This window comes from Natator depressus, chromosome 17 (assembly GCF_965152275.1).
Source record: "Natator depressus isolate rNatDep1 chromosome 17, rNatDep2.hap1, whole genome shotgun sequence".
Lineage (NCBI taxonomy): Eukaryota > Metazoa > Chordata > Testudines > Cheloniidae > Natator > Natator depressus.
In genome coordinates this window covers 16413107-16428925 of record NC_134250.1, presented here as the reverse complement: position 1 = coordinate 16428925, position 15819 = coordinate 16413107, and the positions used below count along the sequence as shown (strand labels likewise).

General features: G+C 46.8%; 1 protein-coding gene across 2 annotated transcripts in view; it reads left to right on the top strand.

Annotated features, from left to right (window-relative positions):
• The window catches only part of CLIP2 (CAP-Gly domain containing linker protein 2), a 121511-nt gene that overhangs the window by 55467 nt on the left and 50225 nt on the right, over positions 1-15819 (top strand). For both annotated transcript variants that reach the window (XM_074974912.1, XM_074974911.1), the window contains exon 3: positions 315-853. In XM_074974912.1, the coding sequence (XP_074831013.1) occupies positions 315-853 (539 nt within the window). The remainder of the gene's footprint in view (positions 1-314; positions 854-15819) is intronic.

Here is a 15819-nt window from a genome sequence, read left to right as displayed (position 1 = left end):
TGTTTTATTTCTGACTCTCCTCCTGTGAATGGGGAAACGGACACAGGTGAGTTCTTAATAATGCGTACGACGAGGTAGATACTGGGCTGAAGTTGAATTGTTTATGAATAACTCCCCTCTTCAGCTGCAGAGGCGGGTCAGTGTTCCAGATGTGTAAGTAACCACGGTCACTCCAGTCTTTGTCTGTGACCTGTATCTGTGTCTGTGTATAAATATGTAACCTGAATGATGGTACTGGATCTTCTAGTTTTAATAAACTTTCCTAGTAATCTGGCTTCACATCACACCAAGTCCTGTTTTCCTTCAATTTGCAGGCTCACCTTTGCACAAGCAGGTTCCCACCTCCACTGCGAGCACCGAGAAGTCAGGATCAAAGGTCACTGAGGTGGGCGATGACTTCCTGGGAGACTTCGTGGTGGGCGAACGGGTCTGGGTGAACGGAGTGAAGCCAGGCGTGATCCAGTATCTTGGGGAGACGCAGTTCGCCCCCGGCCAGTGGGCAGGGGTTGTTCTGGATGACCCGGTGGGTAAGAATGATGGCTCCGTTGGTGGCGTACGTTACTTTGAGTGCCAGCTGCTGCAGGGGATTTTTACACGGCCCTCCAAGCTGACCCGCCAGCCCGTGGCGGAGGGCTCGGGCAGCGATGCCCATTCTGTGGAGTCCCTGACAACTCAGAACTTGTCGTTGCACTCGGGGACGGCTACGCCGCCTCTCTCCACTCGCGTCATCCCCCTGAGGGAGAGCGTCCTGAACAGCACCATGAAAACCGGAAACGAATCTGGATCTAACCTGTCAGACAGCGGGTCGGTGAAAAAAGGCGATAAAGACTTACGGCTTGGAGATCGTGTCCTGGTGAGTCTGTTATCCATTCAGTGGTCCCACTAGAATGGACAGGTCCTGCTGTGAAGTGCTTGCAATCCAACTAGAGACGAGGGACAGTAAGGACACCTCAAATAGGTAGTGAGAAACGAGAAACAAGCATTACAAATATCAGACAATGAGATCACTGGATTATGCAGGCGTTATTTTATAGACATTACATTACTTTGTACTCCTGGTTTATTCCCACGTGCATGAACAGGGTGAGGGGCAGACAGGTCAAGGGAAGGTGGGGAGGTTTGGGAGAGAACAGGATGCTGGCAGGAGGTTGAGGGTGGGTGACAGGAAAGCTGAGTAGTGGGAAGGGGTGAGAGAAGGAATGGAGGTGAGGAACAGGAGAGCAAAAGAGGGCAGGGCTATGAAATAGATGAAGAAGGTTTACTCTTTTCTAATCCAGGTTATATATTGATAGCTGGTCAGATTTGTGGTGCCTTTGCTGAATCTGCCCCCAAGGCTACCGGTTGTCTTGTCACATGTGGTCAAAGCTCTCGCACAGCATTTGCAGGGAAGCTGTCAGAGCAGACGTTGCTCCTTAGTGCCTCAGTTTCAGGGCGCTCAACTGGAGAGACCCGGTACCTCTTTTTCAAAGAGGCAAGGGACCCACAGCTCCTATTGACCTCTGCTCGATTTATGTTGGCTCAGCATGTCTGAAAATAAGGCACAACGCATTTCAGGCTGGGCACCTGAAAGCAGTGGCTACTTTTGAAAAGGTTGGCCGTAATTTTTGGAGGGCCATTCTTGTTTGCTCTCCCCCTGCTCTACAGGTGGTTGTAACAGCTTCACCTGAGCACCTTCCTGCAGGGCATTAAACAGGGCCAGTGCAACCACTAGGCGAACTAGGCAGTCGCCTAGGGCGCCAAGTGGTTGGGGGCGACCAAAAGTGCGCTTTGGGGAGGCGGTGGAGCGGAGGTGAGCTGGGGCAGGGGGGCGCGGGGAGGGCTGCCTGCAGCAAGTAACGGGGGTGAGGAGGGCGGAGCAGAGGTGAGCTGGGGTGGGGAGATGCCGAACGCAGCTCCCCGGGCCAAGGGAGGGGGCGGCGGGGAGCTGCCGCGGGGGGGGGCCTCAGGGCAAGGAGGGCGTGGGGAGCTGCCGCAGGGCTGGGGGGCGGGCGCAAGGTGGAAGTTTTGCCTAGGGCGCGAAACATCCTTGCACTGGCTCTGGTGTTAAACAGCGTGACCTAGCATCTGTTACGTGAGGTTTGTCCTTCCTCCACTCCTTAGGGGGAGAATTGTGTGTTGATGTAGCAGATTTACATTTTGGGGGTGTTTTTTTAAGAGTACCGCTGCTCTCTGTTTATATCTGAGAAGGCAGGTTGCAGAAGGTCTTGCTCTTGGAGCAAAAGCTGGTGAGGTTTATGACCCTCTTTAGTTCCTGTGGGAATTAATTCCAAAGTCTGGGACCAACCCTGAAGGCAGTACTGACTCCTGCACACACCACCATTACTTCAATGGTGGAAAGTTGCCTTTTGCCAGAGCAGTGGAGTTGCTGTCCACAGTCCTCATTCTGGAGCTTTAGGCAATTTTTTTAGGTACCCTGGTATTGAGTGCCTGGAAGACAAAGCGTTGAGATCCTAAACTTACAGGACTAGACTCCTTGAACAAGACACAGCTTTAATCACCCTTGCTGAAACTTGAACATACGTAAGAACGGCCCTACTGGCGCACCACGTGTCCATCTAGCCCAGGATCGTGTCTTCCGACACTGGCCAGTGCCAGGTGCCCCAGAGAGAATTAACAGAACAGGTAATCATCAAGTGATCCATCCCCTGTTGCTCATTCCCAGCTTCTGGCAAACTTGACTAGCCCAATGGTATGTTCCAACAGTAGCATAATAAATTGACAGGATCGCTGGTCACCAGCTACTCCCCGTAGGCAGGCCAAATGGATTCTCCAGCTGTTTATTTTTGTTCTGTATGTCTACAATTGAAAATCCAACGTCTTTAAATCTAAAAAAGCTCAGTTGGGCTGTCAAGGTTCCTTCCCCACTCTGAACTCTAGGGTACAGATGTGGGGACCTGCATGAAAGACCCCCTAAGCTTAGGTTAAAAGCAGCCACCACCAAAGTGTTACACAAAGAACAGGGGAAGTGCCCACTTGGAAACGTCTCCCCCCCAAAAAATATCCCCCCAAGCCCTAAATCCCTTTTCCTGGGGAAGGCTTGATAAAAATCCTCACCAATTTGCATAGGTGAACACAGACCCAAACCCTTGGATCTTAAGAACAATGAAAAAGCAATCAGGTTCTTAAAAGAAGAATTTTAATTAAAGAAAAAGTAAAAGAATCACCTCTGTAAAATCAGGATGGTAAATACCTTACAGGGTAATCAGATTCAAAACATAGAGAATCCCTCTAGGCAAAACCTTAAGTTACAAAAAGACACAAAAACTGGAATATCCATTCCATTCAGCACACTTATTTTATCAGCCATTTAAACAAAACAGAATCTAACGCATATCTAACTAGATTGCTTATTAGCCCTTTACAGGAGTTCTGACCTGCATTCCTGCTCTGGTCCCGGCAAAAGCAACACACAGACAGAGAGAACCCTTTGTTTCTCCCCGCACCCCACAGCTTTGAAAGTATCTTGTCTCCTCAGTGGTCATTTTGGTCAGATGCCAGCCAGGTTATCTTAGCTTCTAAACCCTTTACAGGTGAAAGGGTTTTTCCTCTGGCCAGGAGGGATTTAAAGGTGTTCACCCTACCCTTTATATTTATGACATGGGCTAAAAGTGATAGTTTGTTGTTCTAGGCTAAACCAGTTGCATCATGGTAATGAGCACTTTGCTTTAATAGATGCCTAAAGGGGGAAGAGTAAAATGAAGTATTGCTAAATAAATCACAGTTCAAGTGAGTTTGAATGCTATGGTTCATTTTAACTTTGGAGACAGGTCTTATTTGTTTCCTTGGGTGGTGGGGAGGGGAAATAAGCATTTACCATGATACCAAAGGTTCGGAAGAATTAGGCAAGGGAGCACAAAATCTTTTGTGACTGTATCCCCTTGCAACGGTACTAGAATAAAAAGTTAAAGGTAATTTTAACAGACAAAGATGACAGGTTCCAAAGTGGTTGGTCTGGGTAAGTCCTAGGCAATCTCTTCACCATTTTACAGTTTCCGCTACTGCTTTTGAGCTGTCTGGTTTTTCTACCTTTTGGCACCTGGTTGCTATGGTGATGGTTGCACTAGAAAAGCTAGACAGACAGATCTGCCTGGGCAATAGTGCAGTAGCATCCAACATTTTCAGTTCTCCGCTAAGCTGGTGTAGACCATTTTGGAATCTGGAAAAACTGACTGCAGGATTTAGCTAGGAACAATGCTCCCCAAGTGCCTAGCGAGTAGGGGCTAAACATCTTTCTCAGCCCATGTTAATTTCTGACCTGTAAAAGCTTGTCTGCAGAAGAGCTGGGTGAGCTATTCATAGCAAACGATTTATTAGATAAACAGAGCCCTCTTTGCTGTGTATGAATCATCTGCCAGCAGTCATTGTATTTCTTAATTGGTTCATCATTCACAATGACAAGCTGATGTTCTATGCAAACATAGCTCAGCCTATAGGTCGCTTGTGGACTACTCACTGCAGCTGCGGGCTTTGACTACTGGCTGTTCACGTTAAGTGCTCACCTAAGTCGTTCAGCATTATTTATGCTTCCCAAGTGGCTGGTGAAATTTTTATGGATCAGAGGAGAAGCTATTGAGGAAGGAACAGTCCTGCACTGGATTTATAAAAAGGCGCCGGGGGAAGGGGCGGGAGGGAGACTGGAGTAAGTCACTGGGGCTGCCTAAGTCCCAAGTTCAGAACAGCCCTGGTGCACAAGTCCATTCCTATTCCGTACAGCACAGAAGCATGTGTGTCTCATTAACTTCATGTGCTTAAGTGCTGTCCTACATAGGCCCTTGCTCAGGAAAGTATGCCTAACACCGCTGGGTCTACTCTCGAAACTTTGCCAGTGTTTATGTCTGTTGGGGTGTGATTTTTTTTTTTTTTTTAGATGTTTTTACACCAGCAAACACCCTAGTGGAAGCGCAGTTATGCCAGCCTAAAAGTACTTTTGCCAGCATAGCTTATTTTGCTCTGGGGATCAGTATCCGTTCTTTGACAAAAGAATTTGTCTATTTGACAAACATACTGGTGTAAGCTGCAGTTAACTAGGTGGGTTTGCTGGCATAGGTCTACCAGTAGTTTTCTCGTGTAGACCTGGCCTAACTCATTTTCAAGTTGGCCACGTGAACACTGGCACAAATACCAGTTTTGCACAAGTATTCAGAAGACTTCAGCTGTCTGTGATCAGTCTTCTGGGTTGAGAACAATTCCCTTGTAACTGAGCTGCAAATGCCACTGAAGTAAATTTGCAGATTTTATCCAACCAAATCTCTGCTCATACTTTTTTTTTTTTAACACAACATTCACCTGCCTTTCTTTTCTGCCCTTTCTCTTACAGTTCAGACCTTGTCACAAAAGGCTTCTTTAACCAGTCACCTTAGTTCTCATTCTCTCTCCTTCTGCACCACTGTCTTATTTTAACATCATCTGAACATGTTTGAAAAGAATTTCACAATGTCTTTGTGTCTGGTTGCTTCAGTATCCACTTGGTTTGCTTTCCCTTGAGTTGATCTCTTTCTGTCTTGTATTTATTCTCTCAAATACTTGCCATAAAGACCTGGCTGTTGATCCCAAGAGGTTTTGCAATTCATCTTCCCAAACTAGTTCTTCTGAGGCCTGCATACTGCCCTCCATCCATATTAACATCAGTGGAAGCTCCCTGACGCTCATCAGGAGCAAAGTATGGTCCTTAATCTTAGCAATTGGTAACGGAATAGCCTTGGTAAATCATCTAGGCTATGCTCCTGTTGTCTCCCGGTACCTGCTAGAGATCTGGGAAGTTGCAGAAACTCCAGTTAAGTGAGTGTATCATAGGCTGTTTGGCTAGGGCTGCTGTTGTAGGAGTTCCTTCCAGTACTCAGCAGGTCCCCCTCATTAGACCAGGACTGACAGTGCAAACTCATCAAGTGTTTTGAGCAGTCCAGAGACGCCCCTGTCTAATGGGTCACTCCATGTGAAACCACGCTGACATCTTTCCCCGGCTGCAGAAGCTGCTGTTCCCCCACCCCCTGAGAACTTTTGGCAGAATTCTCCCATAGAACTTGGTGTAGTCACAAATCACAATGGCCTGGCCCTACTGCCTGGCCTGCCTGCATCAGAGTAGGAGACGCAGTGAGCAGGGTGCATGGCTCTGGCTCACTGCTGTCTGCACCCGCTCAATCAACGACTTTGTGTTTTTTTTAAAAAATACAGGTGGGGGGTTTACGGTATTTATTTATTTTTTGAGAGACTAGAGACTGAATTCTCCAGGACCCTGGTGCTCAGTGCATGTCTGCTCAGGTCACCGTGCCGGCAATTGTTTTACTCTCTGCAGTCGAACTAACACAGCAACTCCTCTGATGGCAGCATTTGGGAGAGTTCATCCCAACTTGAGAACTATTCGGTTTGTGTTCAGTGGTCTCAGAGAGCAGAAACCTCCCCTAAGCCGTCTGCTAGGGATAACCTCCTGCTTTGGGAAGTCCCCAGCAGGCACTGAGCCAGTGGACCCAGTTCCTTTGCCTCTCTCCCTACAGCCTCTCGGAGACGGTAGCCTGCTGGTATGAATGAGAGAGCAGCTCCCAGTCCGTGCCAAGGCTGGGGTTGGGGCAGCGAATCGTGGAGCTGTAAAAGGCTCCCTGAAAGGCCGTGCACGGGCACATCTAAACCAAAGCTGGGCGCAGCAGAGAATCTGCCCCAAGGATTTTAAGATGTGTTGCAGCCAAATGTTAAGCGACTGTCACTGTAAATATGCTTTCAAAACTAGAAATAGGCTCAGATACCAGAAAACCGCTGGCCTATCCAGTCACTTTTTATTTATTTATTTATTTTAAAAGTTCATTATTTAAAATAGTTTAAAAAAAAAAAACTTAATCGGGGAGAAAACATAATGGTGGATGCTCGAATCCAAAGCGTGGGAAATGTAACGCTGATGCTGTTGTGATCCCAAACATAAAGACGAGAAGAAGCTGACTTTTAAAAGCAGCGCAAGAAACGGCATTTAAATCCCGCTAACGTTGTGGTGGAAAACGGCCGCTCAGGAAATTCAGTGTTGCGATTGACTTGCCCTCCTTAATTCACACCATATGTGTCTGCCTCTCCTTTCCTCCCTCCCCCCTTACGAATGAATGATGCGGTGTGTAGCCGAAGGGAGGGAAAAGCTCCCACCTTAAAGGGGCACCGTGAGGTTGCTGGGTCAAAGAGAAAAGGCTTCTAGACAGTGGCCCATATGGAAAAATTTACCTTCATGAGTTTTATCCTTCTTGATCCTTCCCCCCCGCCCCTGCAATCCCCAAAAACGAATGGTTCCCATTGTGGAACTAAAATACCGTCCAGAGAATTTTTTAAATTACTTTCAGACCAACAGATCATATAAAGTAGGTTTTAAAAAAAACAACCCTTGATCTACATCAACTGTGTTCTTTCTAAACTCTGGTCCAGACAGTGGTATATAGTGCAGATTTTTATTGTTTGGTTACCCTGTCCTTCTCATTCATGCCAGTCTTGCTTCATTCACCTCTTATAGCCTACCTGGAAGCTCTTTGGCGTAGCCTCTGTCATGTACTGTATTTGTACAGCACCTAGCACAATGGGGCTCCTCCTGGTTGAGGCCTCTAGGTGATGATGGAATATAAACGATTAATAACAACTGTCACCCACCTACTCCCAAGATCAAAGGAGAAATACTCTGAGATTTTTTGGGAGGGGGTTTCAGTGAAGCTATTATCCTAAAAAGCAGAAGCTGTAGAATAAACATGTGCTGTGATTAGTCTTATGCAGACTCTGTATTCCAGTGGCTCCTACAGGACTGAATTAGGATTGAGCTCCCTGCTGCGCTAGGTGCTGTATAGACACACAGGCCTAGAAAGAAATGATCTCTGAATTGCTTGCAGTTTAGGCTGAGATGCAAGAGAGAAATGACAGGAGGGGAGGGTGAGGATAAACAGCAGTGAGATCATGGGGTTATATGGTCCAATGATGTGTGCTTGATTCAGCAGGTATCTCTACTGTAGCAGAGTGCGAAATGTAACTAATTATGTTTTTGATTGAAACATGAAAAGGAATCATAATTGGAAATAAGCATTCTGAATAAACCTGCATGCCTCGACTGCTGTAAGTAAATTTCCGGTCATTCGTTCTACAGATTAATACTACTTACCTGACTTTATTTCCCATGTCTATGCTTTTCTGGAGGATGCTATGGATCTTGTCATTTGGGAAGTGGCTGTGGGCAGCTGGACTCCATGGAAGGCTTTTCAAGTAGAGGAGAATATGTATTTTGTGTAAATGCTCTGTCAACAGAGCCGGGGAAGGTGGTGGAGGGCCCTCTGTCGGATTGACACCTCGCAGCTATAAGTTCTAAAACTCTGCATATGCTCCTAGAGTTCTGTTTTTCTCCCTCTGGCTTTTCTTTAACTTCATTGGAAGTCCGCTGTGTCCCAAAGCCATTTTCGCTCTTCAGTGACTTTATGTTCATCTGTGACTATATTCAAAAACCCCTTCGGACACACTTCAGCAGCTGGGCAAAGGGTTGGCATGGAGTTTTCCATTAGGAAAATAAGATCATATTTGCCTTTGGCGGTTGCAAACCATGTGTTTCCCGCAGATATAAGAATGACATTAACATTCTAAAGCCAACGTTGTAGAACTCTTCTCCTGCTGTCCTGTAAATTATTGCTGAGCAGTTAACACTTACTTTAGTTAGACCAGAGCTTCCCAAATTATTGTCTGTGGAGCACTTAGGGTATGCCTACACTGCAGTTAGACACCTGCAGATGACTTGGGCTCATGGGACTTGGGCTAAGGGGCTGTTTAATTGAGGTGTAAATGTTTGGGCTCAGGCTGCAGCCCAAGCTCTGGGATCCCCTGTCAGGGTCCTTCAGCCCAGGCTCCAACCTGAGCCCAAATGTCTATATTACAATTAAACAGCCCCTTAGCCTGAGCTCCATGAGCCTGAGTCAGCTGATACAGGCCACCCATGAGTTTTTAATTGCAATGTAGACATACTGTAATTGGTGGTCATCAGAGAAGAATTGGCTTCTCGCGTTGTGCTGGCTCTACCCCATTTTCCAGTGGAGAGAAACAGAACAGACAGGAGTGGGGAGAGGAAGTGAAGAGCTAGAGCAGACAGACAACTCCTTTAAAAATCGTTAAGAATACATGAAATTCTCTCACTGTCCCATGTATGCAATTGGTGTAGCTGCCGCAGGAAAATGATGTGATTGACTGCAAATGCGGGGGGAGATCTATTAAGATACAGTCACTGCTTTGGAAAAGTTTGGGGATCCTGGAGATTGATATCCAAGTACAGGGAAAGAATGGTGTGGTGATCAAGGCAGTGGACTGGCAGTCAGGAGAATTGCTTCTAGGCCTGGTTCTATCACAGATACCTTTGGTGGCCTTGGGGAAGTCACTTAAGTTAACACTTTAAAAAATGGCAGCTGATTTTTGTGTGCCCCACCCAAGATGCCTTGGGCTTGACCTCTTGTAGATGCTAAGCACTCTCACTGGCTGCATTCACAGCTGTGGATGCTCACTACCCCTGCATATCAGGTCCACAGTTTCTCCAGCTGTGCCCCCAGAATGAGCTAATCTTTGTCTGATGGGTGAAGCATAGTGGATTGTTAGGAGAACATCTCAAGGTCGCCCTTGCTTTGCAAAGAAGTCCTGACTCTCCGCTATGTTACATTTGGCTTTAGTGGAGTTACACTAGTGTGAAACCAGAGTAATGTAGTGCAGACTTGGGGCCTGCGACATGTGGTCGTTAAAGATTTCATGACAAGTTTTTAGGAGAAAAGACTTAACTCAGGTGTCTTGGCCACATTTCCAGTTTCTTTGTGCCTATGAAGAAAATCTCCCCTGTGTTTTTCATTTGGAGAAATTAATTTGGAGGAGCGTGGGGGAATTAAAATGTGTGTTACTTTGCTGACACATGAGGGTGTTCCACCCCAGAAAAGGCTGTTTTTTCAGTCATTGGGCAAGTGACTGTTCCCTATGTCTGTCTAGTAAAAAAATAAGGGGAAAAAAGCGCTCCATAGAGGTATTGTTACCTTTAATCTTCCTCCCGAACCCTAACCGGGAGTGTGCTCTTTATTTAGCACTGAAATATGGAACCATAAATACAGAGCTGGGGTTGTACAAAGCAGCACCTAATGGAAAACTTCTTGACGCTGCAAATAAGTGGATGAGCAACTGATCTAATATATTATCGTGGGGCAACCCCCTGTATCCTGATTCTATAGGTACAAAAATCTATGCTTTAGCTAGAACTTACTGTAGATGAAAAATGTTAGATAATGTAGTCAGCCTTAGTGCCAAGAAGGTGAAAGTATAAAATGAGAGAGAGAGAGAGAGAGAGAGAGAGAATAAGCTGAGCTGGACATCTACGCCTGGTGGGAACAGACTCTGTCTTCACCCCTTTGAGAAGTATTTTTAATTAGATTCTTCTCTCTGATGCGCATTGCAAATTCTTTCTTTCTGTCTGCTGTCTATGCAACCCCTAGCTCCTGGCAAACTACAGAGGCGTGTCAGGAATAAACTAATCAAATTCATTTGATTCTTTTTTCTTTTTTTTTTTTTTTAAAGATATAAACTCAATCTGGCAGCCTGAAGCTGAAATGGGCCTTTTACCACCCGAGTCTAAATAATTCGAATTAATAGCTCACACGTAACAAGAACTACAACCTAAACCTCTCCAATTGAGCAGTGATGTTGCCACTTTCTCTGCTGCCATATGTTGGTCTTGAATGACTTAGCAGCACCTGAGCCCATTGGAGTTCAGCTGCAGGAAAACAGTAGTGGATATTATTCAATGGCAAATTCTGCCATTCTCTTTCGTAGCCAGTCGGCCAAGTTCATCCAAATTGCCGTGGTGCTCCAATATAAGGTTTTGCAGGAGGGCAGTAAGGAAGTCCCTTTCCTGGGTTTGTATCAGTCTCGGAAGGGAGACACCTCACGTTCTTTGCTTCCACCGAGGTACTGAGTGCTTTCAGAGAAGATATAATTAATATTTCATCACCTTCTTGCAAATCTGTCCAGGGGAGAGCAACAATGTGTCTTGGCTGGCGAATGTAACAGTGTGGTCGGCTCTAAGACCCTATATAGATATGTGGGCAGCTTCTGCTGAGACACCTTAAAATCCCTGCTGTCAGACTTGAGGTAACTATTGCATAGCTCCAATCACAGTATAACTGGGTGGGTGCCTCTCATTGGAACAGAAGGAAGTAGGAAAGAAGAGATGGTCCTGGAGGGGATTGTAGGGACAGCTGAACTCAGGGAAGTAGCTTAGGTTGAGGTCGGTGTCAGTTTTCAGCAGCCAATAAGACCAAACCTCAGGTGGGGGGTGAACTCAGACCCCAACTCAGGGCCTCTGCTCTCTGAGCATGAAGTAAGCATCCAGCCTGCTCAGAGCATGTGATGGTGTGGATGGAAATGCATGTTGGGGAGGCTCTGTAGGAGCCCCCCTAGTCCTTAATGGATACCTGCTCTAATGGTTAAAGCATGGGATGTGTAAGGATTGGCAGGACTTGAACCTGGGCCTGCAGGGCTATCAGGCAACAATGCAGATTCCTAACTAGCTGCCAAAACTGCCCTGCTTCTCTGTTCCTGAACTCCCTGTGTTGACCTTGGCTCAGACTTGGATTCTGACTCCCAATCAACCCCTGGAACCATAACATGGACCCTGATATGGTACTGATCCTCAGTCTGATTCCTGACTGTCTCCTTCTCTGACCCTTGGCTTAACTCCTGACTCTGACTCCGGCTTGACCCTCATCTTCACTCTTGACCATGATATTGGCTCTGACCCCTGGCTGCGCTTCTGGAATCCCAAACTCCAGCCACTATTCTGCCTACCTTTGCCCAGGATCCTGACAGAACAGAGATTCAAGACATCTGCGTTCTGTCCCTGGCTCTGCCACTGACTTATGTGGCCTTGGGCAAGTCACTTAGCCACTCTCTTGCTCAGGTTCCCCATTTTAAAAGGAGCGTGATAATACTGTGAGGCTTAACTCGTACGTCTTTGAGGCAAGGAATTCCTGAAGTGGAAGGTACCATGGAAGCACCAAGTGTTATATTATCAATATACTGGCAAAGGGAGTAGGAGCTACACTGAAGGAGCGAGACCGAGAATATTGCTTCTAATTCTGCATGAATAAAATCCTTTAATTTTTGGTCACCTCAGCCAGACTGATTCACTTGAACCCTTTGAACCTTGGTAATAATTATAGTTGCCCTGAGGGTACTCAAGTAAACTCCTCTCCATTCCCTCTTCTCTTCTTCCCTCTTTTCTCATACTGTCTGGCCCAAAGCAGACTCTCTCCCCCGGCCCCCCCCACCATGGGGTTTAAAGGAAAACAGCTCGCTAGCCCAGTGTAGACGAGGTGTAACAATTCTGAAAGTCCTTTAGGGCACGTCTACACAGCAACTGGGAGTGAGCCTTGCAGTCCGGGTTGACAGCCAGGCACTAGCTTCACTGGAGCTAGCAGTGTGGACGTTATGGCGCGCACGGAGGTTGGAGCCAGGGAGTCAAGTGGGCTTGTACTCAGGTGGCCAGCCTGTGCTGCAACATCCACTCTGATATTTTTAGGACGCTAGTGTGTGTGTGTGTCCCTTGGCTGGGCAGTGAGCTCCCGGCTGCAGTGTGGACATATCCCTAGAAACAATCTTCTACATGGACGGCCTTGTCTACCCCAGAGCGTCAAGTTGAGCATATCCACGCCAGCCAACCTGGAGCAATATAAGGTTTGGCCTTGTGACCCTACCAGGGTGGCCTGCACTTATTCAGGTGGGCTGGCCGTCATCTGGGACAGCTGTCATCACCTTGAGTTTCCTAGCGGAGATTGTCTCCTTGCTCCCTATGGAAATTTCCTTCCCTCCCCCCAAATGCCCCACATGTGGTTCCCCTCTTTCTGGCCACGTCCCTGCCCCACATTACCATGAAAGATGGTGGTGGTGGGCTCTCAGCTGGTGCACTAGTGAGGTTGGTCAGCTGAGGGGACTGTCAGCTCTGACCCCCGTCAAAGATGCATAACTGCCAGAGTTGATGGCACCCTAGTTGTGCCAGTCTGCTGTGCCTACAAGCGTCTGAATGATAACGAGTTGGACTCAGGGCTTAACCCTATAAATGATCAGATTAACTCCACCAGTTGTTGTCTGGCAGATGATCTGCTGTGGCCGATTTATGCGTGAACAATAGGCACGTTCCACTGCCTGAGAGACACTTACAATTGATTGGTCTTTCTAATGTAGACCAGGCCCTAGTTGTTACAGAACTAGTGGTCTGAAGCCTATATGTTGTGTGGCCCAAAAACAAAGCATCTCCTAGCCCTGGCTGGATTATGGAGGTCCCTGGATAACAGACAAGGACAGGCAGCCTCTTTGGATGCTGAATGTTGTATGATTGGGGTTTACAGGGTCATGGCTGTTGACAGAATCCCAGACAGGAGAGACAGGAAAACCCCACCCCTTAGGTCTTTTAGTCTAGTGCAGTGGTTCTCAAGCAGGGGTCCAGGGCCCCCTGGGGGGCTGCGAGCAGGTTTCAGGGTGTCTGCCAAAATAAACCAGAGAGGAGGGCTGGCGTTAGACTCGTCGGGGCCCAGGACAGAAAGCCAAAGCCTGAGCCCCACCCCCTGGGGCTGAAGCTGAATCCTGGGCAATTTAACTTCGCGAGGAATCCTGAGCAACTTAGCTTCGCAGGGCTTCCTGTGGTTTGGGGCTCTGGGCATTTGCCCTGCTTGCTACCCCCTAATGCCGGCCCTGGCTTTTATTACTGGATATGCAGAAAAACAGTTGTTGTGTCACAGGTGGGCCGTGGAGTTTTTATAGCATGTGGGGTGGCCTCAGAAAGAAAAAGAATGAGAACACCTGATCTAGTGGTCCTTCTGAGGTCCCAAATGTGGCTTTCTTGCTGTTGTCACAGAGAAGTAAAAGGAAATAACAATCCCCAACCAACCTTCCTGCCCTCATTTCACATCAGCCCTTTGGAGGCCTTCTCTGTGTGCATGCATGCCCTCATAAGCATTCATTGAGCTGGCATGCTGGCAAATACTAGTGTTCTGCTTGCAATATATATATCATTAAAGAGGAGTTGTAAGTGGCCTTCAGCAGATAGGACTGTGTTATTAACATGGACAGCCTTTATAAGAGAGACAGCCTTCTAAGGAGAAACAGTAATTCTAGGGTTTCCTCTTGCATTGGATCCTGAAAGGATTATTTTCTCATTGCTGCTTGAGAGATGTGTGCAAATATCTCTTGCATCAGTTGCATTAATGGAACTTGTATGTCTGCAAATCTAGCTGCCCTGGGGTGATGGGTGGAGACTCCCGACTCAGGTTTCAGTAAAAAATCTTTACAGCTTCATTAGGGAAAATTTTCTCTGTCCTGTATTTCTGGTCCTGTGCATTCCTTTGACCCTCACTTCCCTATTGGTTTGGATGGTGACCTGACTTTTGGACAACAGTTGACTTGATACAAATTTTTGTTTTTTAAACAAACTGTTCATGGCACCTACATCACCACATGAGAGGAGACCCATATTGCACCTTAAAACCATGCTGTGCTACTCTGCAGTGAGTGACTAATGACCTTGTGCCAAACTGGCACATTGCCAGTCGGGCTCTTTTTTTCTTTGTGTGTCTGTCTCCCTGTTTCTGAAGATCATGTTTTCCCTCTTTCCCATGCATTCTGTAGCATCTGGAACAAAACTCCCCAGGCACTGGCCAAAAAAATGCCCTCCGTAATTTAATGCTTGTGTAACACAGTTCCCCGCCATGAATGCTCAGCACTTCTGGCGACTGGGATCTTCAGCACCAAAGTTCAGGCTTCTACCACTTGAGCTACAGAAGTAACTCTGCTGGCTGTTAGTTGTAGTAGACTCCTTATCCTCTGTGTGGATGACCCACTAATGGAAGAGGTGTCACACAGTCAGCATGTTCCAATGGTAGTCATGTACAATGATAATCATTCCTACTTTAGCCTTCCAAATGACAGCAGTGCTTTGCAGCCTTGAAGAGTGCTCAGGGTTACTGTAGAGGGAGTGAGTCAGGATTGGTAGAGTAGCCACCAAAATGTTTTAATCAGGCAGTGCAATCTCCCTTCGTTGGCTTCCATCAGTGATGGTACTGTCTGTCAGTTTAGAGAGGGCTGCTGAGAGCAGGGCCTGTAGCCATAGGGCGAATGGAGCGGATGTAAGGGGAGAAATGGTGAAGAAGAGTGAAAATCAGAGAAAAGAGCAAATGAAGACTAGAGAGAGGAGGCTGGAAACAGGCATGACTCATGGTTCTGTAGCTGCCAGGTTGAAACAGTGTCTAGTCCTAATCAGCCAAAGTTGTTTAAACAATACGTTAGAAACTCTAATGAGGATGGTGGGATGGTGTCTGGACGGATAAAGATCATTGACTTTTCAGCCTTGGGATACTGATTTGACTCCATTTTTGTCCTTTACATTATATGTTTTATGCCTTCCTTATTGAAAGTGACACAGTAGGTGTCTTTGGCTTCACACATTTTCCTTTGCTCTGCCGTCTCTCAGAATGAGATGCAAGATTGATCTACTCCTCTGGCTTCACTTCGTCATAGGGTTTGAGCTAATGCTTTCTCCTGAAGTGCTTAGAGAATGTCAAGATTGGGAAAAGGGCAGGATTGAGAAGATACTGGCCAGTGATTGACTTTTAAGCAGGTCTAGAGGGTGAGTCTGGAGTCAAACTTCCCCCAGTTTACAGGTGTTTGGATCAGAGGCAGTTTTAGTTCATCCTGATGATACCCCTTTCTTGGCTCTGAGTGGGATGGGTGAAACGGTTTGTCTTAGATGTTTTTCCTGAGCTAAAAGGCCTGGAGGACTAGAACTGGTTTAAAAAAAATTAAAAA